Source organism: Aythya ferina (assembly GCF_964211825.1).
Source record: "Aythya ferina genome assembly, chromosome: 17".
Classification (NCBI taxonomy): Eukaryota; Metazoa; Chordata; class Aves; order Anseriformes; family Anatidae; genus Aythya; species Aythya ferina.
Window position 1 is genome coordinate 5,930,117 of NC_140316.1, and position 27,928 is coordinate 5,958,044.

A 27,928-nucleotide genomic window follows, 5' to 3' on the forward strand; every position below is an offset into this window, starting at 1 on the left:
TTTAGTGACATTTGTGAGTATGACAGGGAACCCCCTCAAAGGTAATGCAATGGATCCAGGTACTTGAAGGATTAAAATGATAAATACATTGAAGAAAAGAAACAAACAACACTTCAAATCACTATGCTTTATTAATACTTCGGAAACATCAGATCCTACAGTGAAGAATTCTTATCCCCACTTGTTTCCAATCACTGCTTTGAAACAATTTCTTGCAATATGCAAACAGATACATGAGGCACCGTGTGAATACAAAAGTGACAATACAAAAAAAATTAAACCTCATGCAATACATACATACATATATATATAATATGGTAATGTAGGATAATACACTCAAGCACTATTAGAATAATCCATATAAATGAACATACAATATGCATAGCATGTAATGATCAATGACAACAGGTTTCTGAGCTGTGAGCAGAACCAGTCAGTTTAAATAAGACGTTTAAGATACTAGAAACTGGTTAAGCCACAGCTTATAAAACCTGCTGTGTTGCAGCTTTTCTGCTCAGAGTCACAAGTGCAGATTAACATACAAAATAAATAAAGACTACAGTTCTACAACACTTGGCTAACAGCTCCTACTTCAAAGTCACTGGCCATTCTTACTTTCATTCAAGGTTCATTAGCCAACACAGTGGCAAGAAATGTGCCTAAAGCAACAGTTCTGCTCTTAGACTACTTTAATACTGATAAGGACACGTTTTTATGTCAGCAGGAGTAGTTACAGAAGTCTAACTTACCACTAAACAAGCAAAGGACTGAGGTTGTTATATAGAGCAGACACTGAAGAGGTACACTGGCTGAGAGGCTGGTTAGCCACGCGGTATGCTGCAGCCTGTCTGTTCAGTCAACTAGCGCAGGAAAGAGAGAGAAACAAAGCACTGAAGAAACTTAGAAAGCTTTCCCCCTCCCACCAAACAGTGCAAATGTTTGAAAGCACGGACAGTCTGCAGGAACAAGAAAATAGAGACAAGAATACTTCTCGAGTCCTGTATCCATGGTGAGAGCTACTCTTACCTGAAAAAAGCTCAAGTACTCCTATGTAATAGCATGCAAGTAACAGGATTTTCTTCTTACCCATCCAATAGTGGGCTACGCCAATAACAGAACAGTTGCTCTAGTCTCTTATCTTCCTAGCTGACCTGGTACTTTCTATGCTCTTGGTGTTGCAGGCATGCAAAGATCAGACTACTTCACTATGAACACAGATGAAATTAAAATTATACAGAGGCAACTAAGCTGACTTAACAGCCAACAGGGTTTACTGGTTAAGCAGTATTTATTTTTTTTTTTTTTTTTTGGGGGTGGGGTCAGGGGTAGCAGAAGGAGGCTGACAGTGTTAAAAGGCCATAAAACGTAGCAGAAAGAAAATTGGGAAGAGAATGAGGAGCAGAGAGAGCAGGACTGACTTTAAGAAGAGTAAGTAAGAAATGCTATACTGGCAAAAAAAAGGTGTGAAGTTTTAACCCTCAACAAAACTAACATCTGGCTATTATTAAACATGACATTCCTTCAAATACACTGAAGAAAAAAAAAAGGACAGTAGTATTAATCATCCAGTATTAAGCAGAATGCCTTTTAACAAAGTTAAAAAGGGCAGCATGAAAAAGAGAAGCCACAGTATCTAATTATCCTGAGAAGGTCCCTCTAAGATCTCCCTAGTTTCCTAGCTATTATCTCTTTAGCCTTAGATACCCAAAAGGTATAATCTTTCCTTAGATAAAAGGATAAGTACTTCCTTCAGGGAGTGATCATCCAACCTTCCAGGTCCATCTGCCGAGGTGACAAACCCTTCATGTGCCGAAGGTACTGCCACACAAATGATAACAAACCAAGAAGTGATCAACTAGATTAGGGAAGACTGATGTTCTTGTGCATGGGTATCCAGAACCACTTCGTCATTTGTAAGTTCAGTACTTGATATATGAGTATCTCCCAGGAATTAGTAATCAGGTTAATAGTTTAGAGTATGATTACAGAATTTTCTCTCAACTAGAGTAGTCACAAAACCCACATAAATGTAACTTTCTAAGGAGCTGAATGTATCTTCTCTCTTCAGACTAAAAAGCACATATCAACAAGACATGAAACCCTGACTGAGAGGAGTTTGTTAACAAAACAGAGCAAACATTACAAAGCAGCCAAATTTATTTGCTTAAAACAGTGGTTTTAAGCTGACAGCATGCTGCCAACTCTTCTATGTTGCATTTTTTTTATTCAATTGTTTGCATTCCAAGAAGTTTGAAAACATTTCTTTCCCTATTGATTTTGTCCTCTCCTATTTGACAAAAGCTGCATCTTGCTAAATTTCTGTGCTGCCAACACAGCTGTCTTTTGTTTATTTTTGTGTGCACCAGCAGCAGCAAGCACAGCTTGGAAAACACATTAACTGGCAGCACTGAACAGCTTGCGGGGAGGGCTCATGCCTGCTTGGGCTCTGGCGGGTCACTCCAAAATTAAGGTTTAAATGATTCTCTCTTGAAAGGTTTTGGCTTCCTGTTCTATTTGGAGAGATAAGGTTATGACAAGAGCCTATCAGCTTATTTTAGGGTATTTTAAGAAGTGTCTATGACAGATACGTGTGCAGATTCGCTCCCTCCATTTGATTACTTTTCAGCTGACATGACTGAAATCAATCAAAATAGCTTTATGCAAAGTAAAATCCATTAAACGTATTAAAACCAAACAAAATGTATGCAGAAAGTGACAGGCTTAGCTCTTCAAGCTGTCACCACTACAAAACAAATGCTCAGCAGGGCTGGCTGTTTTAGTAGCGGGGTTCAGGAAAGCAGGGAGGATGAGCCTCGTGGCTTTGGTGCTGTCAGTTGTAAAGGTTATGATGGGCTTGGCAGAAAATCAATCCCTTTCCAGCACAACTATGGCCATGCTATCCATGTCTTTAGAGAGTACATGCAGCTTTGGGTAGATTAGGAAGTCTTGCACTCATTTTAAAACTTTTTTCTTCAACTGCAACCTTTCCTGAAAGGCGTTCCAGCCATCAGGAGCCATTTGCTCCTTAAAAAAGGGGAACAGAAAGAACATTACCTCCCAGTAGGATTTTGTCTGACAGCACAGGCCCAATTGTAAGAGGGACAGTAACAGACCTAAGTAGGGAAATTTAATTCAGGCTTAACTAGAGATAAATTACATATGAATCATCTGCAATCTGCTCTGTTGTGGCTAACATTCCCCCCACCTTCTCCCTAAAGCGTTTGCTTGCTACTTCAGTACTCTAAGAACAGAAATATACCTCGCCTGGTGCTATGCATTGTCTGCGTCCACAAGAACCCAAGTAATCACACAAAGAGTGGAGCTGCAATCTTAATTTAGGCGTTAAACACCTCAATTAACTGATTCTCTCCTTTACATATTGAGGGTATTTTCTGGCTCCTTAAAGCTATGGCTTTTTGTGCAACACCGTTTAGAAACACATATGTTCTGCAGCCACTTATTCTGGAACCACATTTTTGCTTGTTTTTAAAGGACTGCTAAAAGGGAAATTTCAACCCCAAACAGCTGCTTTAAGCTATCAACTGAGAATGGGCTCTCCAATGCAGACAGCCAACTTATCTCCCGAATTCAGAAAGCAAGAGAAGCACTTTTCCCAACATCCAACAAAAAAATGGAAATTTTAGTGGTTTTTCGTGACAGAAAGCTAATAGCACTGGAAACGCTTTTAAAAAGAGCGATATCTCATCTGACTTTGAATTCAGATAAGTGTCTATTAAATGCTATTAAAGTCATCACTGTGATTAACACTATTCAACTGCCAGCTCTGATGTAACTACTCTGTGTCCAATTACTCATCTCGTGAGAGCTTACCAGCAACACCAACTCATTAACACACTTCATGGCATTTACTCATGGCAGCAGTTGCATAGTGACCAGTGACTGCGTATACCGAATGCTCCCTCTTAGCACTCCTTTACACGTAAAGACGTTTTAAAAAAAATCCATTTAGTAGCATTAACATCCAAGACAGTGCCGAGGGGTCAGAGTAAGTCACCTAGGATGCTTTTATTGTGATTTCTTCCCTGGCTGTTTGAAGACAGAGTTACTGCATCTGAGCGTTGCCTTTTTAATGGGTGTGTTCCTAATTCTTCCAAGCACTGGTATTTCACTCTAAAGAACTGACATTTGTAGCTCTATTTTCCAGCCCACTTCCTTTTTAAAATAGGCATTAATAATACTTAAATGCACTCCTGTCTCTCTCTTTCACTCCTCCATCACTTAGAGGGTGGATTTTGCTTAATCTCCCTCTGTTCTAAAATTTTTCCTGCCTTTCTATCCTCTGTATTAGGAAAAAGGAAAAAAAAAAACACACAACAAAAAACAAAAGTGATTTGTAAAATTGTCATCTCATCTATGTCACACCCAGAAGATGTTACTGTCTTAGGCATATTTCTTTGCAGGAGAGGGTGGAGCAGGGAAGGAAAGAAAGGTAGAAGTATGAATTACCCAGAACTACAAGGACTACATTGTATACCCACTAAGCAGCATGACTAAAGCTGGTTTTCAATCAAGCACAATGTGAGAATTTAAGAATGCTGTGTTTCAAAGATGCAGGCTCCTTTGAAAGGCATTTTTTCTGGTGCTGGGTGCTAATATGCAGCAGCAGACATCCAATTGAAGTCTAGTAAAATATGAAAATAATTTTTCATTGAACATTTGTCTTGAATCCTTCAGCTAACTTCTACAGCTTCATAGATTTTGACTAGACTCAAACGTTGGTTTTGATGAAGGCTCATACCCAGTAGAAAGACAACAAGGAGACAGGCAAATTAGCCAATTGAACACTGTTGGACAAGTCATAATATACTGTAGATGATGCTAGGAAGGCCTGGAGAGATGACATTCTCTCACCACAACTACGTACTGTTGAAACCCAAGGGAGAGAAGGAAAACAACAGAAGAAAAAAAAACACCCAACACCTGAAATCCAGAAAATTTTAAGAGGAATGATAAGAAAAGCTAACATAGCAGATTAGTACTTCAAATTAATAAACTAAAATACTAAACATAGCACCGTTCCATATATTTTGGAATATTTAGTTCAACTTCATCATCTTCTTCTAGAGCTCTTACCCGTCTCCTCCCCACCCATACTGGTGAGGCTTCTTTTAACAGTATTATGCATTATAGCTGCTAGCTACTAAAAGTGATAGTAACGTCACAAGTGAAACAAATACTGGAGTTTGCATGCCAACCCAAGGATGGTAAGACCATCCATTGTGATTTTCAATAACATTTTGAAAGCTCTCTTCCAAAATCTATAGTTGTGTCCTTTCTCATACTTCCCTTACTGATTTACAAGTCAAAACTTTGAAGTATTTTTGAGTTATAAAAAAATTTCCATAGTTTTTAATCAGACTGTCAAGAACAGATAAGGCATCTCCAAAAGCAATTCTCCCTCCCCAAATAGTATATTAAATCAAATTTTACTGCAGATGACATGGTGAGACTTACTTATTCCACTGATAAGATACAGACTGCTATTTTCAACCTGTTTACATCTCCTACAGATCTGACCAGTCTTTTTAAAGCTAGTAAGAAGTTGCTGAAAATTGGAGAAATATTTTCTATCCCTTCTGAAATCTGTATTAATTTCAAAAGGTTATTCCTGCTCACAAGGATCAAAGAAATGATGTAATTGGTTATTCAGAAGGAAAACAACTTTTATGCTTTAGAGGAGAAATTCTGCATTCTGAGCTTAAGAATTAAGTTTATGATTACCACAGACAGCTTTGTAAAGGTGTATTTTACTTTTCTCCCATTTAAAAAAAATAATTCCAAATTTGATAAGACATTCTCACATGGCTGTAAGTCCACACTGAAAGACTGTTTCTTCTGTATTGCAAATCTGCCCAAAGAGATTAAAATAAAAGACCTATTACAAAGAATTAGGCTTGTTCAGTTCCTTCAGGAAACTTGGCAAATTTCAGAAACTAAGCTATACTATGAACTTACTGACATTTCATTCCTCCCTTCATGAATACAATAGCTTCCCCCTCTCCTGATAAACCTCGGATAGCTGTGAAATCAAACAATTCTCTATGAATCTTACTATACTAACAATTGAGAACTCTATTTCCAAGACACCAAGAGGCACTAGTGGTCATCAGAATTTAGCATGATTCTGAGTATCTGGGTTAGAAATCATAGCAATGGGAGATTAATCACGATTACGCAGGACTGAAGGCTTCCTTATCTGAAGTAGGTTCACTACAAAAATTAATACCTACCCTACCAGGCTACCCTCATAGAAAGCCTTCACCACGTATTTTAGGACAGCAAAATCTAGGATGCAGAACGGGTTACAGCCTTCTCAGTGGAAGAGCAACTGTTGTTCAGCAAAACAGCAAAGTCATTGTCTGGGTTGCTATGCAATGAGATGGTAGCTCATGGAAGAAAGGCTGTGTTAAACTGTAAGATCACCCACAATAATCTGGCAAAAGGCTCAAGTCACCCGGGTAACTGCACTGCCCACACCAGCTGACGGTTCAGAAACAGCATGGACATAAGCACACTGCTGTTCTTGCCTTTGTTTAGACATCTCAACTCTTCTACCTCCCTAAGCAACACTACATTTCAACACATTTTGATCAACAGGGCTGACATATTGCAATGCCATGTGCTTCTAAATTAGGCATACAATCTTGCTGCCAGATGTAAAACATTTCTTGTTTAGATGCAGAAATTACTAACACATTTGCCATTGAGCCTTCAGATCTTGTTGAGTTCTGCTAGCCAGGCTAGCAAAGCAGGATAAAACACAGCCAGGGGCTCTAGCATGTAATGGATATAACAGTTGCAAAACAAAATACGCATTCATTAAGACTCTTTCATCCTTACCTTAGATTCACATCTCCTTAGAAAGTTTAGATCCTGAAAATTTACAAAATATGGTCAAATCAACCATATATTAATCAAAAACTATTACTAAAATGTTCCTAGTTTGTGTTATTAAATTTTCTTGTGAAGGTTGGAAGTGTATTTCTTTTTAAATAAAGTTGTGATAAATCAGACTGTTACTTTATGATCAACTAGCTAGGGCTTCTTGCATGTGGCAGGGGCAAATCACAGTAAGCATTGTGAGGCTTTTATTATAAGCCACGAAACTTGGCAACAATGAATGAGATTTTTTTTTTGAAACCTAGTTCCCACTAAAATCATTCACAAAAGTGAAAGAGTTAAGTGCATTACGCATTAATATTAATGAAATAGAAAAGTCACATTTTAAAAACACTACAAGCTGGCTCACCAGAGTATGACAAGAAGCCAGCAATCCTTGGGTGAAATATTTAAGGCACTTGAGGGTAGTCAGTTTTTAAAACCAGGTAATAAAGATACAGTCACTTTAAACTTCTACTTTAAATAAAAACCACAACAAAATAAAGTAACACTGCAAAAAATTCCTCCAACCATAAAGTTCAGTAAACAAATAAACACTTAAAATTAAAATAAAATTCTCATTTGTTATAGTACACACACACAAAAAAAAAAAAGGAGTGGCAGAAACAGAGCATATTTAACTGCTAGAGCATACATACTGTAAGGATCTCTCTCATATAGAACAGTCCTTTCTTTTCAGGTTGCCAGATAGCTAATAAGGTGTGTTTGTTAGAGAGAAATAATCCAGTGCAGTTAAATGTTGGATTTCCAGTTTACAAACCAGAGCATCCCCGAAAGCAGCTGATTTTCTATCATTCTTGCTTGGGATATTTCTGGTTAGCTTTCTTGCTCTTTCTCTGGAGCATTCAGTTTTATTTTCCCCTCTCCATACACACAAAATTAAATGTCTCTGAAGAGGCCACATCATTCTCTTAATATCATCTTTGGTACAGAACAGAAGTAACTTACACAGCACAATGGTGTGCTACTTCTGGTCACCCAGTTCTCTCACGCACCAAGCCCATTCCTACAGACCACACACACAGTAACAAGCTTTTCTTTGATAGTGACAGCTTCTCTCCTCCCAAATTCCATAGTAACATCACAATTAAATATAACATATAGCATTCTTCTTAAGCACTAATTTAAACTTTCACTCAAAATTCACAAATGGGTATTCTCACCCACTAGCTTATATATATGTTTCTTACCACCTCCAGGGCAGAGGGAAATGACCAGCCGCCCTGGGACACATTTTACAATTCTGCTCCCAGAGACAAAATAGCTGTACAAATCTCCATGTCTGCTCAGTGGTTTTTGAAGGGAGGGGAATAGAAGGAAAAGACAAATGGGAACTCAGGAAAAGGAGTCTTGGCTTTTTGTTAAATGTTTGTCCATTTGTCATTTCTTCCTGACACGTTTTGCCTATTGTATTAGAGGCTTCTTCAGTGGAAAGCAGTTCCTTAACTGAACTTTTTTTTGAACGTTGTGGATTTTGTCACTGTGTGGCTGCTGCCTCACAGCTGAGGAAATTAAAAGGTGAGCCCTGAGCATCATCACCAGCCCCAAGGCTCTTAGTGTCTCTGAGACAGTCTGCCAAGATGTCCTGTGGATCCCTCAAGAACACCACTAAAACAGTGATGTTGTCACTGGATCCGTTTTCCTTTGCAGCAGCCACCAGTCTTTCTGCTGCTTTGAGACCCACTCCTTTGTTTTGCATTAAATGATCTAGGACCAAGTCTACAACCTCATATGGCTTGATAGCATCAAAGAATCCATCACAGGCTAGGAGCAAGTAATCTTCAGAACCAGTCAGCTCAAATGAATCTCCATCTGCATCACCAGAGATGTAGGGTTTCTGACACACATCACCTAAGACAAATGATCAAAGCAAAGACTTTATTACTTCAAATGTAAGTAGTTCTTCATCCACACCTGCTTTCACCATCCTAAAGGACAGATAGATCATATTCCAGAGATACCTGATGCAGGACCAGAGTAGTGAAAAGTTGTGTGTATATATGTGTGCGTGTGTGTGTGTGTATATATATATACTATATATATACGTGTATATATATATATATACACACACACATATATATACACATATATATAGTATATATATATGTACACACACACTAAATATATATAAATAAATATAAAATTTGTATACTGTGTGTATATATACACACACACACACACACACATAAAAGTTGAATAATAAGCTTGGAAGGGTTTCGTTTCCTTTGAAAACTCTTGGGGCCTAACTAAATCCAGTAATTTCTAGAGTTACTCTAATTCAAAATCTTCCTAATTTTGCAGGGAAATGAAGGAAATTATTTCAAAGTTTACTGTCTTTGAAATATATTTGTGGAAGGAGATATTCAGGTCTTCATTTTACAAGCGCGCCTCTTGCACAGCCTTCAGAATGCTATGAAAATAAGGTATTTCTTAGCTAGCCAGAAATACAGCAAAACACCACAAGAATCTGCTTGTTGTGCTTAGTTCATCAGTTTTGTAGACACTGTAATCAAATATGGATCGCTATTGATCCAAATAGTATTATACAAATTTATAATAGTTTGCTTCCAGTCATATATTACAGTTATCTACTGCACTTGTCTAAGGTCTGTTCCCTTTTTGCCTTATCCTTTGAGTAGCAAAGCAGCCTTGTTTACTAAGATTCTGGAATACTACAACTGAAGTGCCCTACCTTGATGGATATATGCTATTTGAAGGAGGATGTGGTAATCTGATTTAAGAGCTGCAGTCAGAAGATAAAGTGGACCAAAAAACACAACAGACATTTAGACACAAATATAAAGAAAGCTAGATGAACGTATTTTTTTAATACTTTCTCCACTTTTACACATGAAATTCTCCAAGTTTGTTAAGCTACTGGAGAACAATACAATGTCAGCGACATTCCAAGGAGCAAAAGCCTTATAAAATTTGAACTGTCAAGGCTCACATGCAAGATAGATGGTAACAGTGGTTTACTATTCAATTGATACTAAGCAAAGTGTTATTTATAGTCATACAGTCTCAGATGATGCATTTTGATCAAATTTAATCTGAACTGTACTAATTCTGATGGTTTAATCTTACCAATTGCTCTGGAGACAGCTAAGGTACCATTAACCCGCCAGCAGTCCATATAGGTTACACAGCCACCCAGAGCCTCAATACGTGCTCTCTCATCCTGAAAAACAGTAGAATACAAACGTTATAATGAGTCTACTTGTGGTTTACTGACCTTATTGTTAGTCATTCAAGTAAAAAAGACAGAACCCAAAACCAAGCACTGCCTTAGCTTCTGTATTTATAGCACGAATATAGCAAATAAACACATATCAGAATCTAGTTCAGAAACATGCACTTAATACGATTACTGGAAACAATCCACCTACTTCCCAAATGTGTCACAGCTTGTACAGAAAAAAATCATAAATATTAAGTTTCTGTCTCATCATGTTCTTTTCCATATGAAAGAGTACCCTTCCAGTCACTTCCTTCTATCCCATAAAGCTGGGTAAATATACACGTTTGGAATAAAAGACAAGACAGGTAGGCTATGTCACAATTAAATGTTGTGTTTGCATTGATACTACTTTTTCTACTTCAGTTACTACAAATATTCATGCTACGAAGGCAGATAGTCACACAATGCTATCTAAACTCACAGGATCCCCACCAAATTTTGTGTAATAAAATTCCTGGATATTTAAAATATATAGGAACTGCAATATACTTTAAGCTGGTTAGGCTAGCAGATTATCATTGGCTTTTGGATGGCAGTATAGAATATTATCGAAGTCTTCTGTGCTACTTATGTTAACATTTTAAATAGCTATTAATCTCAAAGTCTATTTATAACAGGCAGTTACACATTCACAAAAAAATCCTGTGAAAGTTTTCTAATTACTATAAATTTTGAAAAGACAGTCCGAGTAGGAACTGAAGTCAAGCCTGCCAGTACCATTAGCACTTTGTTGGAAGCAGCTTTTCAAAGCACACGAGTAGATGGAAAAAAAAAGTCATTCTGTAAATCCTACTGCACTACACAGAAGTATGTAAAGCACAAAACATTTGAGCAGGCTCCATTCCAAAAGGTTTCAAGAGATATTCTGACAACACACACACAGAAAGACTTACTTCTCTCTCTGGTTTGTGAGGTTCCATTAACGTCACGGCATTTCCTTGCTGGACAAGCATTACTTGCGAGTCCCCTAGCCATGCTATGTGTAGCTTGTTCCCTACAATCAATGCAGATACACCTGTTGTACCACTCCGCAGCCTCTGCAGAATAAAGCAGGTGTGTGAGGTGAATATTCAACAAGCTCTGCTTGTTGGCAAAATTACAAACTTAAGTTAATTAAACTGAAATGCAGTGCAGTAGACCTGTGATCATAACTCAGGTACGTGAAAAGGGTACAAGATATCAGACAGATCTGAAATAAACTATTTATTCTAGCATACAGATAGCTGATACCAACTGTTATGTTCTTCCCTCTCTGCTCTTAGTTCCCAGACTGATCAGTTACTGCTAAACAAAAGATAACAAGAGTTCACATTACAAGCACTGTTACAATACTGTTACAATTACTGTTACTATAAACCATCCTTCCATTGTACAGATTTGAAGAAAGAACATTCATCATACCAACTTGATTCAAAGCAGATGGATAATACTGAAGAACTGAAGCCTGTTATAGATAATTTTTGTAACTATGGAATACATTTTCATCTTGCTACCACTTGTGACATTAAAGATATGAAGAAAGAGGAAGATGGTGACCACAGTATCAGAAAACCAGAAACCTTTTCTCCAGGTAAGGAGTAGGACAACAGAACACCTAGAGACTAATTCCGGCAAAGAGGCAGCAGTGTTCTTTCAAATAATTGGTATGTCAGGATCACTTAAACCACATAACACTTCTTTTCAATCACTCATCTCAAACTTGCAAGCACTGCCATTTTGTTTTTCCTCAAAGAAAGAAATAATTTGATCAAAATAAAACCTTTTCACGTAGCATAATTTCATAAAGAAGTCAGCACTTCAAAGAAGCTATACTGCCAGAATTTTCTGGATAATACCATGTTGTCCAACAGTTCTTGCTGTTATTTAAATACAATGGAATTAATCTCTACCCACTCACCTCTCTTTTGGCTTTGGAAAGAAACATTTCATCTGTCTTCTGGAAAGAACATTTCAAGGCCTTTGCGGGATTCTTAACAATCTCTTCGTGTAGCCCAACATTTACATGTAAATGGGTTGCTGAATAATTAGCAGCATCCACTCCACCATGGCCATCAAATACCGCAAAGTAAGCGCGATCGATGTCATCCTTTTGTGGGGAGGGAGGGAGAAGAAGAAATACAAGCGTTAAAAATAAAATAGTTCCTAAAGCAGTACCAGCAAGGGAGCAAAGGTTCTCTATTCTGGGCTTTCTTCCATATGATGTTGTATAGGTAAAGGCAATTTAAATCAGTTTACCCATGTGCTAAATGGATAAAATGGGTAATTTACAGGGGCATTATTTTCCTTATTGCTTGTCATTTTGTCATTTAATATCCTTGAATATTTTGGACTTGAAACATCAGGCAGTTAGTTATGTAGTTCCACTGCTGTTGTTCTGTTCCCAGTCTGTCTGTTTTTTGTTTTTTTGTTTTTTTTTTAGTTAAAACCTATCAGTTATCTGAGCCACAAGAACATTACAACTCTAGCAACATAGCAATAGGTAACTTCCCATCTCCCTACATCACTTATAACATGAAGCCCAATGTCCCAAGATCTTTCTTTTTCAGGGCATTAGTTAGCCCCTAGCAAAAGGATTCAGTAAGCACTTGCTCCAGGAGACATGATATGTACGTTGTGGCTACAAATTCTTACCATTTCCCAGATCATCCATCACTAGATCACTCTGTTTAGAGGAACATTGAAAAGCTAACAAATTGACCTCCCCAGTTTTGTCCAGACTTACTGATAAACCAAAGAGCTGATTGAACTCTGGGAGCAAAACATGTCGGTCCTCCATTTTCCGTCGAATGTTACGGATGGCATGGATGGAAACAAGCAGGAACCGCTTCAGTGGTCTCAGTGGTGGCAACTGCTTCTGCCATTCAAAGCAGACATCCCGAAGCTTGTTAAAGAAGCAGCGTTGCAGTGACTCTCCATCCAGCACTGACAGCACAAAGACAAAACAATAAGACGTGACTCATCATTTACCCCATCTTTCCTTCAAGTTTCTCTCCTTACAGCTGCATACCCTTATCCAGCACTCTGCCTCTACAAGCTCTGCAAGAATTAAAATAGGCTCCTGAGAATCATGTGGAAAAAAAGTGGCAATAATGGAGAACAGAGTACCACTAAGGACAAGAAAAACTTCTTGTACTTACTGGTTGTCTTTCAAAAAGAGGCTCATCAAATAGGTAACTACATCAAACAACAATCATAACATGGATCCAAACATCAGTCTGGTGAGCTAGACATAAATGTGATTATTATGTAAGTAAAATGCACAAGGTATAGTGGTAGGAGTACATCCCTACCAAAAAAAAAAAAAAGATCAAGTGGCAGAAATTCCAACTCAATAACAGATTGCTGTTCTCTTCGACACAAGAGTTGAAAAAATATTAGCCAGACTTTGGGTCAGGTTATGCCCTATTGAACCACTTCCACTGAAGCATCAAGGAAGTATGAGAATATATTTTATTGAGGTCAATAGCTCAACTCATAGTTGAACAGAACAGAATCAAATTTTAAGCTGTCATCTTTATCTTTTTAAACACACAGGACTGTAAAAGCTAGAAAAACAGACAGAAGAACACCTCTGCAACTTTCCTGCTTTGTCATGTCAGAGCAGAACCATAAAGACCTACTGAGCATAGTGTGAAAAGCTCCAGCCAGACACTCAAATCCTTTTCTGGATAGGTCCCAAAGATCAATTAATCCAAACTTATTGTTCATCAGACTGAATGATTTGTTTTTTGGCATTGTATCTGGCTTTGCAATATAGCATCTCTCAGAATAGATAATAATTTGAAGTTCTGTTATTTATGAACCCCACCTCAATGCTAAATCAACTAACTCCAAAAACATTGAAAAGATCATGTATACAGCAAAAATAATATACTGGCCACTAAAGCATGTCCTGAAGAACTGCAGTGCATAAACTATCTTTTCTATTTCTCTTTTATCCTTACTCCTACTAACACTGCTAGCATTAAAGCTTCCTCAGAATTTCTTTTCCTCAGCAATGCTAGATGGCCATCTTCAGATGCATCTCTGAGCCTGGAGAATTGAAAGCTTAGGTTTAAGCACAGATCTTTGATTAGCAGTCACTAAATGTTATCCAAAATTACTTTTGATTTGCTCAATATACAAATATGAGGTGACAAGATATAAAAACTTTTAAATATTAAGTCATCCCATAGACAAATATACTTCAATAGGACAGCACCCTAAACAGCCTTGTCTACAGCTATTAGTCAAGACATGTACAGGTATATACCAATACTGACCAGGAGATTCAAATATATATTGCTGTTTAAGTACCAAGCTTGTGAAATTTGACATAGACTTTTGTACCTTAATGCCAGAATTTTTTCTGCAGTGCACCACATCAAACAGTAGTATTTGTATAGGTACACACACATACCTTACTTGTATATAGTCATTTCTCTTTCATTCCAAGAACGCTTTTTGCCAGAGTTGTTATTGCAATGTAGGAAGAGAGCCCATAGTGTGCTGTAGCACAAGGAACATCTTTCTTCCTAGCTGTACAAATGCACACCAGCTCACGTGTGCAATAACGTGTAACTGCTACAGTTCACATCAAATATAATTACAGGGGAGTCAGTAACGGGGCTCAACAGAGCGCAAGATGCTCTGATGACCAGTGGCCAGCTGCTCTGTGAAATATTTGTGCTGAAAAACTACAGAATTATCACACGTGGGTTACAATATGTCATTTTGTATTTTCCTATATAGGTTGTGTAGTACCAAATAAAGACACACTACCGAAGCACATAGTCACAATACAATAAGATGCAACCCCCCCCAATGAAGGAAAACAGAAAAGAAGATAGTTTTGTATCACTTTTGACAAGGGAAGATCTTACTGTGCCTTACGGTTGTTCCTGCAACCACAATACAGAACCCCTGTTTATGGAAGACCAATACTTCAATGTCCTTCAGTTTCCCCTGCCCGAAGTCATGCTCTAGCACTGCTGCCCATACCTTTTTATTTTCTAACAATTGCAACAATCTAGTTGCACAAAGCTCTTTTGTCCACTCCTCATCTCAGGCAGCATCCTCTCCAGGTTAGCTTAGGACTGAAGTTGGGGCAATTGCTCACAGACCAACACATAGAACAGAGCGCAGATACCAGTGAGACCAACCACAAAGTGATTACAAAAGGCACCCAGGAGAATCTCTGAAGGCTTGCAGAACATACAAGCAGGTGGCAGTCAGGCATGCTGAGGGTCCAGCCCCACTGGGGGGCAGCAGAGGGTGTGATCCCCTGCCCCCAGCCCAACCCCACTCCCCCTGGGAATCTCAGGAGGAAGAGGGACAGTGTATGTTGTTTAGACCCCAGCGAAGTTGATACGAAGCCAGCTCTTCTCATGCACAGTGCTAGAAACTCTCTAAATCTCTCCAGACACAGAAAGGCTACAACATTAGGCAAGGGAAGAAATATTCAGGGTGCAGCAAGATTTAATTGTGTTTTCCCACCTCGTTTCAGGTTTGTAAATGCCTAATGAAGTAGGCTTCTCAAAAGTGTTGTGTCCTGGCCACTGCCACAGCTCTGCTTGGAGATGCATCTGCCATGGCACACTGAACTGCCTTTGAAGTCATCCCAGAGCAATGGAAGGATGAGGATTTCCCCTTACAGGATAGACTTGTTGTCAAAGACATCTCTCTTCTCCATTTTTTAATCTTCAACTGCATCCTGCTCCATTTATATTCTTGTCATTAGGATTGAAGGTTTAGTGAAGCCTAACGTTAAGTACTTCAGCATGTAAGTGCAATATGACCATCTGTTAGAGGGCTCAAACCCAGTACTCTATCACCACGGTCTGTTCTCTCCCTGATTCAGTCAGATAGGAGAAAATGCAAGTGCCACGTAAAAGATACGTGATTCAAATTCTTCATAATCCCATCCTCATGGGAGAGGGCAGGGAGAAAAGAGGGAATAATTGATAAAACACAGAGACTTGATAAACTTGCCAAGAAAAAGACCTTTAGTTTTAAGATATTCAGTTTCTGGAGGGCCCAAAATCTAGTTTCCAAGAACACACAAAAGCAACATGGAGTACATGGATGAATTTAAGGTGTTACTATGGCTGCATAATAGCAATTGTGATGATGCCAACATCAATGTATATGTATACCTAGCTAAAGTCAGTCTACCAAAGGAGACGGGGCACTTAGAAAATACTAGAGGTTATCAACTTCAGTTGCAAGTTGCAGTAGTTCATTGAGAAAAAGGAAAGTTCTTAACTAGCTCAGTTCAGGAAGCACTGTGGACATACTCAGTCATTAATTATTTTGGGGAAGATAAACACTCTTCCCTTTCCAGAAAGCCAACCCACACATTCAGTCTGTGGCTCCTGACACCACGTTTGCACAGCTACCTTTTATTCCACAGGAGCAAATACAGTTCTATTCACTACTGTTTGCAACATAGCCTAACCAAATATTCTGGGAAACATTTCAAAACACTGAAGTCTTCCAAAAGACAGCCTCCGGGAAAACCACAGAGGGAAAAAGTATACTTACAGGTGAACCTTTCCTCATCTCCTTCTTCCTCCGTTTCCACACTTTGCTTCTTAAATTCAGTCAAGTCTGTTCGAAGAACTTCATCAACTGCAGCATGGATCAATGATGCTGCAAGAAGTGGTGAAAAACCTCTGCTGGTAAGAAAAGGAAGGGAAAGACAAAATACCATTAGTTTAAATTGAGCTACAACCTCACTGTTTATGACTGCTGACCTCAGCTCAGAATTAGAAAGCATTCAACACAATCGTTAGTTCCAACTTTATTAGTAAACTTGTAGAAGAAACCATATGTGTGATGTTTATTCATACAAATGTTCAGTGCGATCTTCGGTTAGACAAGTGCTTTCTCAAGAATGCAGAGAAGTGCATGAATCATGTTTTCAAACTGTTGCCTCCCACTTCAGCCACAGATGGTATGTTCAGCTCTCCGATGGGAATGGCTACCTCCAATTCCAGTCTCTGAATGCAACGTTTTCTTTCTATCCACTACAGAACACAGCTCACTTGCAGCCAAAATGTCTCACCACAGTCAGCATAGAGATCTCTGCACTGTGGCACACACGCATCTCCAAAATGTTACTTAGGACTGCAATTCCCTTCCCTCCACAAGAGAAGTCATGCTCAGTACTAACCCACAAACCTGTCACGCTCAGTTTCTCCTGACTGGAAGTTCTCCAAAGAAATTGCCTGGGAAGAAAGCACAAAGGGTTGGCACCGGGAACTAGGCCTGATATTCAACTGAAGCTTTCAGGTGAGCTTCTAGAAGACAGTAACACTACACAACCTACAAACTCTCCTTTTTACTCAGTGTTTTACACAAGCTATCTGCCTTATCGAAACACGCTTGTTACAGTGCTTCTGAATCTGTGAAAAAATAAGCTCCGTCCAACTTTAAAATGGGACTACTAGAAAATGAGTCTTTTATATTCACTATATGCCCATGGCAGGCACTAACAATTACAGTATGCGACACACATTCCAGACATTTTCTATGAGCACAATGAAGAATAAGCGTGGACATCCACAAAAAGAATTTTATCTGTTGTTCATGGAGTGTTTGATGCCCACAAAGCCCCAAATTATGCAACCAAAGCAAATAACACATTAAGGCACCTGCAGCGAGTCAAGGACAAGCTGTTTTGCAGGGAAACATTTAAAAATTCCTGCATAAAACTGGCAGGCTAGAGAGTAAGAAATGGTGGAAGCAAATGGTCTCTGAAGAGGCTGAACAAAGATAACTGGTTCTGTGTGCACAGAAGAGAGGAGGAGAAGACTGTGAGCTGCTAGATCCCAGTGACAACAATCTGAAATGCATTTTACCATTGTGCTTCTGAAAGAGAGGCCTTGTCATATCCTCAGAGCCACGTACGAGTACCTCCTGTGGCAGCAAACAAAGAGCATTGTGTTAGTCAGCAGGCTGCGAACAGAAGCGTGTTTTATGCTCCGCATTCGGCAGTGGTGATGGCCTTCTCTAATGAGTCATTTCAGTACTTCAAAAAGATGGCAACGTGTTTCTGCTCCTTTCAGTGCTAGCTGCAGTCATATCATCACAGGAAACCAGCAATTGGCATTATTTGACTTTTTTTTCTTTAAAGACTAATGCATTTAGCAGTCAGTTCCCTTCCTACTTAAAAGTAACAATGCAATACGATCACCATGACACCAACAGACAATCTTTTAAAAGGTCAGGCGAGAAATACATCTGAAATGGAGATGGCTAACAGTCCTCCTTCCTGTTTTCCCTAGGATAGGTGGAAAAGAAACAAACATGAGAATACAAGCCACACAAACGCAATCAGATGCACTGATGATGCTCCTGTAAGTCAGAAACATTAGTTAAAGCAGGTTCTAGCTCCAGAAGTATTAAGAGGAGCAGCTATGCATTTAAGTGCATAGAAAACCACAGCTTCAGCCACCTACAAGCCTCTTCTGCTCCATGGGAGAAGAAATTCAAATCCAGCCTTGGTTTCCAGTTCGGCACCAGAACTGATTGCCACTTCGTAGCCTTCTGCTTTACAAAGCCCCAGTTTGCTGAACTAGGTCCCTAGAAGGAACCTTAAACGAGAGGCATCGTGCTAAATGCCATAATTCACAAATCCCACATAAACCACTACTCACAGGAAGCTGGTAACTAGGAACAGGTTTACAAGTTATTAGGTCACATCCTTCAACTGTGTCCAGTTGCCACCCAGTTCCTAAGAAGGAAATCCAAGATTCCTCAGTACTGATATGCTTCATTCAGCTTTGCTTCCTATGCATTTCCTCCCTATCCTCCTTTAAAGTTTTACAAATGCGAACAAGGAAGGACAATGCCTGCTTACTGGGACTTTGTTAGGCAGCCAGCAAGAGCAGTGGGCAGCTGGTTCTGACACACTGACATGAGGGAAAATAGAAGTTTAAAAAACATGACCCTAAGCCCAAGAAGCCCAAAACTCCCTGCTGATGGGCTGAGCCAAGCCTAACTTAATTTTCATGAATCAGAAGAAATACTGTAACTGCTTCCTAAGTGGGAAAACACCCATGTTGGGAGGAAGAAGGAAGCTGGCGGGGTGTGTTACATGGAGAGGAAGCTACCTTCTGCAGGAGTCCCAGAAGAAACATGTCAGCCCCACTTCTATGACACATGCAACGCTAACTACTTAGCCTCAGCCCACACAGGCTAGCAGTAAACAGCCTCAGAGTTTCTTTGCCACAGGCTATTTCTTTGTTAACAAAAAGGGTGTGTTTTGACCACAGCAAAAATTTAAAAGAAAAATAATACATGTTGGAACAGTGGAGATGAGGCACTGTAGCTTCAACACCAGCTAAGTCAAAAACACCAGTGGCTGGGGCAGAGAGTTCATATCCTCCAGCTACTCCATGGTAAAGTATAAGCCTTGTTTTAAAGACCTGAGCACAGATAAAAGTACTAAGTTGAAGAGTAAAGCCACGCTTCTGCTAATAAGTAACACAGATTTATATGCCATCCTCTTCCTGCTAATAAATAACACAGATTTATATGCCATCCTCCTCCTTGAAAGATTCTGCACAACTGGACACATACTGTACTGTTAGAAGGAACTATGTAAAGGTTTGCAAAGCTTCTCTTGATATCCATACCTTGCAGCCAAAATAAAGTTACACACGGAAGCAGAAAGCAATTATGACATTTTGCATAGCCTCAACTTGGCATGAGTTACAGAAGTGAACTTACTTTTCTCCTTGTTCACTTAGTTCCTCTCCTGCAACACAACTTAGTTCTCTATTTTATAACACATGAAAAGAGCAACTGTCACTGACCCATACATATTGTCCTTCAGAAATAAAAGACAATGCACACAGGTTTCTTCAGGAACCAGAAACCCTGGTAAGATCACTTTATTTGGGTTTTCAAATACCCCAGAACACCTGCGGTGAGCGTTGCCACCGGCTCCATTCTGTCCCATCAATACAAGTGATATACAAGTGAGCCCGTTCAGCAGTCTGCAGGACACAGCTGCATTTTCAAGGGGTCAGGCCCCTCCGCCTCACCCAGAGCCTCAGCTATGGCTGCGCTTCTTTCAAAGGCTTGAAAACACAACAGGCTTTCTGTTGTGCTGTGCCAACAGCTTGCGGCAGCTTTGAGGAAGCAGGGAGTACTGCAACAGGCGGCAGACCCCAAACAGCTGCTCTTCGGCACTTCCAGCAGAGGAGCAAGCTCTGTGTAACCTGGTGGAGGGTGGTACAAAGCCCCACGAGAACCTTCCAAACACCCGATGTTTACAAAGCCTGCTGCATTATTTACTTTTCTTGGAAGGAAAATAATTCACGCTCCCTAACACACGCTCTTCCACGGCAAAGCCAGGAAGTCTCTGTGTGTACAAGGACAAGCACAGGAGATTGCCGACTGTGCTGCCTACGTTGGATGATCACTTGCCACCTCTCAAAGAAAAAAAAAAGTTGCATGACATTCTTTCAAGATATTAAAGTGCTGCCACAGCACCACTGTACAATTTTCTCTCTCTTTCAGAGTATGTATTATATATAATCTATATACACACAGACAAAAAGAAGTATGCAAGTACAGGCTGTGCAACCAAGAGATGCTGTATCTGCTAGCAAACGCTTCTAGCTTAAGTCAGCCGTAGCAAGAGCACAGGGAAGATTTTTGCTCTTATTTGCTACACAGGGTCTGTAACAGCAGAAGAGCAGATACACTACAGCTTTGCCACTAAAGCAAAAGCTCGTCACTGTGTAGTCAGTATGTGTTTGCAGAACATTGCAGCCACATCAGCAAAGCCATTTTAATGCAGGTTTGCAGATGCTAGCAGTTCTCTATCAAGTCTCTCACGATGCTGAAATAATACCAGGTCACAAGATTCCTAATAAACAAAAGCTGCTTGTATTCACTGTTTTCTCCCCCATCTGCTATTTTTGTTTCTCTCCCCCAGATTATGTATCAGGATATATACATATACATATGTATAAAAATCTTGTCTCCTGTCAAGGAGAGAACATCTGAAATCCCAAAATGAATGGGAAGTCATTTCTTGCATTAATGACACCAGGTCTTTAGTAGATGAACACTGATGGAACTAAAACAAAACCAAACAAATATAATACAAATGCATGAACAATGAGCAAAACATCCAAGTTAAAGGGAAACACGATTTCACGTTTTCAAGCAGAGCCAAATAAAGTAAGGACCCACAAGTCACCAAAAAGTTTCATCATCATCATAGATTTAATCTTTTTTTTTTCCTTCAGCGTTTACTCAAGTTCTTTTCTCTATTGCATTGCAGGCTTCCCCATACACATGCTTTCTTTTTGAAGGCAAGGTCTTCTAAAAATCCATTTACTGGGCACTAAATCAACCGTTTGTCCAGCCTCTATATACTGCTGGAGGCAGGTCAGGACTGCCAAAAATGTTATTAAGCATACACACATCCAGCGAGAGCTCCACATCTTTTCTGGCAGGATGACATACAGCTTGACAGGAGCTTCTGAAGCAGCAGCGGGCAAACCAGCTGCAAGAGAAATCACGCTGGTTTTGACCATCACCCAAAATTACCAGAGCCAATTTGTTAATCATTGACTAAATTAACTAGGAAACTGCAAAAGTGCTACATTCTTCTTGTACATTAACTTTATCAAGGCTTCCAATTCTAACATGATTAATCATAAGCTGCTGAGAACTCTGGCAGGAATGGCATTCTCTTTCAGGAAGGCTGATGCACGTACCCTTCCACTACCAAGCACAACTGGTTCCACAAAAAGCAGAAAGTTTGTTTGAAGGCACTGGCAGATGAAATTCACTTTCCTGAAATGAACAGACCGCTGACACTGTAAACACGTTCCTAGCAAAGAGAATTATTGGTGCATTACAATAACATACACTAAGTGGTAAAAATTAGGAGTAAGGAAGAAAGTTTTAGGTGATTCTTTAAAAGCAGAGGCCATGGTAGCTGGGTTGTTAGCTTCCAGAGAGAATGGCACTAAACAGGGTTTTTAGAAGAGATTGGGTAAACCAGAGGCAACGTAAGTCCCCTCCCAATCCCACTCCATGCGAACATCACATAAAAAAGCATCTTAATTGCAGAATTAACTATTCTAAAGGCAAGGAATTGCTGAAAATAAAGACACCAGGGCAACATCCTGGATGCAAGCATTACAGTGTAAAACACAAAGACACAAAACAGGATGCTGAGGTAACTAAGAGATGAAACATTCGTTTGGGAGGGGTCACAACAGGAAGCCAGAGCTCACAACTGTTATTGTAGTAAAGTCTCCTCAAACAGGAAACCTGCTGGAATTTCACATTGTTCTTTGGCTATGTGACAGGATGGCCTTACAGGTTTCAGCTCCTGTCAAGGCAAAGAAGAAACTTCTGTATTGGAGCTCTGACTTCACCTTGTGTTCTGTTTCAGACAAAGTAAAATTTCAGGTTAATTTCTAAAGTTTTGGAAATAGCTAACGGACTTCTCACTCACATTGATCTATTTTCAGATTGTCGTAAAACACAGCTCTTATCCAAAAGTGTGTTAATTAAAATTCTGCAAAGCAAGATTACTTAAACCTGCCCCAATTCTTCAGTGTTTTATGCAAGTATTTAATTCTGTACAAGGCGGGCAGTTCCATAGATTTAAATTAATTATTTAAAGTAGAAGCATCTGCAAAACTTTGGTGTATTCGCAATTTAACCCAAGCCCTGTGAGGAAGCAAAAGTGGCTGTCTTAGAGTGCTAGCTACATTTGCAGAAGGTAGTTAAAATAACTCATTTTAGATTTGTAAAGACATCCCAGGGGTTAGCTGGACACATCCAACTCCTTCCACACAAGTGACGTGTGTAGCCTCGGAGGAATAACAGCATTCAAAATCTTGTCGTTGGACACAGATGTTATTCCCTACCCCGTTGTCTTCCCAAACACAATCCTGATCGATGGCGGAGGAAGAATGTTTCTCCTTGTAAAGACACAAAGGTTTGCACCTCCAAGCAACTAGAACGTGAGCTAACCCTCACCACATGCTGTCTCAGGAGCTAAGGATATTGCCAGACCGTTATTAGCTCAGGCTGCTCAAGGCACACTCCACAGATCTGCGTGGGTGTGAACGAAGTATCTGACAATGCAGAAATAAGAACTGTGCACCAAACTCAGCTCCCAGTAATGCTTTGATCTATAGACAAGTCCTTCATCATCACAAATCATCACATAAAACACGCTCTGCAATGCTGGAGTGTTACAGAACTCAAACTGAGCAAACTCAGAACAAGCTTCAACGCAAGCAGTCACCAAGGTACACCTAACAGCACCTGCAGGGTGAGAGACCTGGGGATATTAACGCTGAAATATTTGAGCATGAATATTTTCCACTGAGCTGCCACCTGTGTGTTAGGGATATCACCATGATAGCCTGCAACAGCACATCCCTGGATCTATGCTACAGTGACCTCTTTGGAACTTGCTTCCTAATCAGGCATCACCTGTGCATTTTTAACTACTTTTACACAGACATTTAAATGCTTCCTAAGGCATCCAAAGCTTTTTTTTTTTTTTTTTTTTTTTTAATTTTAGCAATCCTCTTTCTCCTATTTGTTTACATTTCCTTACCTATCTTTTGTCAAAGATTTGGGGGAGTCAGATTAACTGCAAAGTTTATTTAGCCTTAAGCTGCATTTGAGATGACATTTGGCAATTCTTCACACAGTCACAGACTTCAGTTGTGGTCCTTAGTTACATGAATTACGAGAAGAAGGCCTGCACTTCCAAATTCCTACATTCCTGTCCTGGCCTTGGTCTCTACCAGGCTCTTCCTCCACGTGCAAGAACTTAGCCAAGCCAGGGTGACACTGCAGGCTTCCTGCAATTGTAAGGCAAGCTCTGTCTGCATCAGGAGTCCAGAACTGAGCTGCAAGGCTGCTGGGATGCCTACACTTGACACTTCATGCACGCTGTACTATGGCCAAGCACACAGCTGCACAAATGCCTGATTCTGTTTCGCCTACTGGCAGCCAAGAAAATATGTAAGAACACTAACCTGACGTACTGTTGTTTTCCAAGCCCAGTTTGTGAAAAGAAGTATAAAATAGATTTTTGCATTTTTACTCTGGGTTGCTTTCTTTTGCTGCCTTCCCCTTTGTTTGTTTATGTGTATTTTTCCAGCTTTGGAGCTCAGAAGCCCCACAAAGCAGGCAGTCTAATCAGAACTGGCTGCAGGGCAGGTATGTGAAAAATGCAGTTTCTGACAGGGCAGGCCCCTTTCTGGGTAAACACCAGAAGTGACAGGTGAGATGAAAGCATCGCAAAAGCAACGTTAACTTGTTAATGTGCGTGCTAGAGAACAATACAGTACTAGAGGTAAGTACCTCATAAATGCCATTTTTCAAATCGCTGCAGTTTGAAGAATCTATCCTGTACCTGCACAGCCTCATGCCTTCCTCCAAGATAACCTGAGAGAGCAGTACCTTGCTCCACGTGGCAGGTGGGCTGCCATGGGTCCGTTCAAGCCTGGCATCACCCTTGTTTAAAGCACTCACCCAGACCCTCTCCAGCTCCAGGGCGCTCAGAAGTGGAGCACACAGGGTGCGTGTGCAGGCTCCTTCAGGAACACCACCGCTGCGCTTCGTCTGGGAGCAGTTTAGTGAGGGCACAACTCAGTAGCACATGGATCACAACCTAAAAGCGCACTTTTTAACGCATTTCTCACCTGTAGGTCTAGGCACAGCGTATAACTAAGCAGCGCACGCCATGGAATTGATGCTACGCCTGGAGCATCGATACACAGAAAGCGATTTGATTTTTTTAAGGCAATTCAAGAACCTGAAGATCACCGGCACCTCCAACAGCACCACCTCCTCCTCAGCGCCCACAGAGCCACCCGCGGGCAGCCGGCGATGTTGGACGAGCCTCGCCTCACCTCACCTCACCTCACGCCGCTCCCCCAACGAGCGGCCCCCGCAGCCCCCTCAGCCCGCCCCCGGCTCTCCCCCTCAGCCCCAGGGCCCTCACCTGCCGCCCAGGAGGCTCCTCGCCGGCTCGGCCAGCGCCCCCGGCACCTCGGCCCGGCTCAGGGCGCCGCTCCCCGCCGCTCCCCACGGCGGCGGCTCCCCCGGGCCCAGCGGAGCGGGGAAGTCCCGCAGGAAGGCGCCGAGGGGAGCCGCGGCCGCCTCCGCTCCCAGCGCCATGGCGGCGCCGCGCTGAGGGGCGGCGGGAGGGGGGGGGGGAGGGGGAAAGGGCGCCCTGACGGCTCCTTTAAGCGGGGAGGGGGCGGGGGCAGGAGGAGGGGAGGGGCCACGCGGGCACGTGGCCGGACGGGGCGGGGCGGGGGCGCGGGGAGGGGGGCGCTAGGACCCAGCGGGGCTGTGAGGCGGGAGCGGCCGTTACGGGTCTAACGGCACCTGAGGCACAGCTCACGGCGTCAGGAAGCCCCGGGGGGCTGCCTTCGCCTCACGCTGGAGTGTCCCAAGCACACAGTGACAGAGAGCCCCCAGTCCTAACCCCACAAACGCGATAAAGTGCCAAAAACCCCAAGGAAGTCAGTCAAGAACACCGCCTTACCTCTGCCTACAGCTGCTGGGGCTTTGGGGTATTTACAGTGCACGAGCTGAAACAGAGCTGTAGGTTACTTCGTCTACTGACTGACTTTTAATACCACAACGCAGACGGGGGCTTTTCACAACTTTCATTTGTGTTAAACACGTCTAAAGTGTTTTATCAAGTCATTAACCCAGATACTCGTTTGGGGAAAAATACACTTCCGAACTCCCTCTGCCCTGCATCCATGTCTAATGCTATTCGTATTCCCCATCCCCTCCTCCATACTCGAACACCTTGACATGCACAGGTGACAAACCAAACAGGAGCAGTTTCCAGCAGGTACAGTGAGGAACGGCTTATCATGCTTCCAAATTCAGAGTGGTGGGACTTCCCACCTGGTATTAAAACAGCTTCAGTGGTCACTGGCAGCACACTTTCACAGGAGGAAGGAATAAAGCAGAAGTGCTGCTTCACACTCAGTGAAATACTGCTGCAAGCATTTGCACTACCTTGGTTTCTTGTTCTCTCCTTCTCCAACATCTCTATTTCAGAGCATTGACTCATGTTCTTTCTTCCCCATTCTACTGAAAAAGCTAGCAAGCAATGTACCTCTTTTTTTGTTTGTTTTTAATCACCAGAGAGCTCTGAAAAGAAAGCAGCAGAACAGTTACTGCTTTTAAAACTTTCCTATTTTTAATAAGGGGACACTGCAGAGGGGATCCTATAAAAAACTATCAACTTTGAAAAAGAGAGTCATTACTACTTTTTTTTTTTTTTTTTTTTTTTTTAGAGTGGGCTTTTACTCCAGTGCTTGAAAGGTCAGTTTTGTGAAGGATCTGAGTGTTTTGAACTCCTGCTGAAACTGGTAAGTGTTTAGCACTCATGCCAAGTTGAAGCATCTGGCACTAAGTTAACTGTGTTCAGCAACAGAGACTGCTGAGGTTTTTAGAGATTCCTAAGTCATTACTGTCAAGGAGATTCTTATCCCACCCCTTCCCTTCGTATTCCCATGCTAAACTACAGTGGCCTGTATCCTATTAACAGTTCCGGGAAAGCAGGCAAAGCTCTGCTGAAGGTAAGAGCAGCCTTCCTCAAAAGCAGTTGGCAGGACGGGCATCTAAACATTGCTCTTCCCTTTGCTTCCTGTGTGAATCAAGATAATTTTTTCCCAGATGGGTTGATGTCCTGATGCCCAGAACCAGACTAGATTTGGATGACAAAAATCACTGAGGAATTTGACACAACCTGAACACAACAAAATGTTCCCAACTGGGTCCCTGCTGAAAGCCACAGCAGGTTTTACCAAATTTATACTGTTTGAACATCAGCCCCAGTGGATTTGGCAGAAGAAAATCTATTAAAGTTCAAAGCAACTTCCAACTTCATTCCTCACAAAATTCATTCACGAGCATGAGCCTTGCTCAAGATTTATCCCACATGCAATTATCTTTGGAAAAACAAAAAGTACATACTGTGCAGCCCTACAGTGGCTTCACATAGGGAAGACCAAAAACTACTTTCAAAGACTGCTGGGAAACCAGCCAAGAGGGAAAGCTGCAGCATCCTTATGACCACTCCTTACTGGCAGTTCCAAGAACAAAAATTGTTTTTAAAAGTTGAATGATTTAGATGAGTAACCATAGGTATGGGATGAAGTCACCCCTTCAGTATTACTAGCCCCAAGATGGCCACTGATCACTTTCAGACATGTTTTTTGTCCGCACAGCATCTTTTCCCTGTTTCCATCAGAGATCTGACTTTTTTTTCCCCCCCTTCCTTTCCATACAACCATCAGACCAAACTCTGTATTTTGATATTTGCTATATTCCTGAGCACCATTTGTCCATTTTTTGGCATCAACTTTCCAGGGAGACCAACTGCTACTTCTCTCACACCACGGTGACAAAAGCAAGAGTCCTAGAATGTGCTACTGCCATCTCAGGGGTGGACAAGCATGCAACAATATAGCACAGATCAATTCATTTTTGTTTCATCACCTATGTGAGACAAAATAATCTCTTCTCTTTAAAACTGACTAACAGTACTTCATGAAGTAACTTACCTAAATTGTAAAAGCTTTCTCCTGAGCTTTTTCCATGGAATGTAAACCAAAATTAGAAGAGATTTATTTCATAAGCTGTAACTCCTATTTCTTCAGTAAGAATCGCAGACGCGATCCATTCAGTGCTCACCTTACTGTTAGCAACATCTCCAGCAACTTCAACATTTTTAAGAAAATTCTTGCTCTCTCA

The 27,928-nt window shown here is 40.9% G+C and overlaps 1 protein-coding gene across 3 annotated transcripts; it reads right to left on the minus strand.

The window, feature by feature from the left end:
* Positions 1-112: 112 nt before the first annotated feature.
* On the minus strand, positions 113-27,927 carry PPM1F (protein phosphatase, Mg2+/Mn2+ dependent 1F). 3 transcript variants are annotated; one of them, XM_084538744.1, is made up of 7 exons: positions 27,869-27,927; positions 16,685-16,818; positions 12,885-13,084; positions 12,060-12,248; positions 11,056-11,199; positions 10,009-10,102; positions 113-8,772 (listed from the first exon to the last, which is right to left on the minus strand). In XM_084538744.1, the coding sequence occupies exons 1-7, from the start codon at positions 27,901-27,903 to the stop codon at positions 8,399-8,401; spliced, it is 1,170 nt and encodes a 389-aa protein (XP_084394870.1). In that variant the 5' UTR covers positions 27,904-27,927; the 3' UTR covers positions 113-8,398. The 3 variants fall into 3 exon arrangements, with proteins under 3 accessions (XP_084394870.1, XP_084394869.1, XP_084394868.1); XM_084538743.1 differs by lacking the exon at positions 27,869-27,927 and adding an exon at positions 25,149-25,343 and having other exon boundaries at positions 16,685-16,815; XM_084538742.1 differs by lacking the exon at positions 27,869-27,927 and adding an exon at positions 25,149-25,343.
* Between the last annotated feature and the right edge of the window lies 1 nt (position 27,928).

Bases quoted from the DNA above. Each gene is read 5' to 3' on its own strand.
- PPM1F (XM_084538742.1), bottom strand. From the start codon at position 25,324: ATGGCGCTGGGAGCGGAGGCGGCCGCGGCTCCCCTCGGCGCCTTCCTG. The intron at 12,249-12,884 runs GTAAGTCTGGAC...TCCCCACAAAAG, and splicing joins ATCAGCTCTTTGGTTTATCA to GATGACATCGATCGCGCTTA. The intron at 8,773-10,008 runs GTAAGATTAAAC...CATTTGTCTTAG, and splicing joins AGCTGTCTCCAGAGCAATTG to GTGATGTGTGTCAGAAACCC.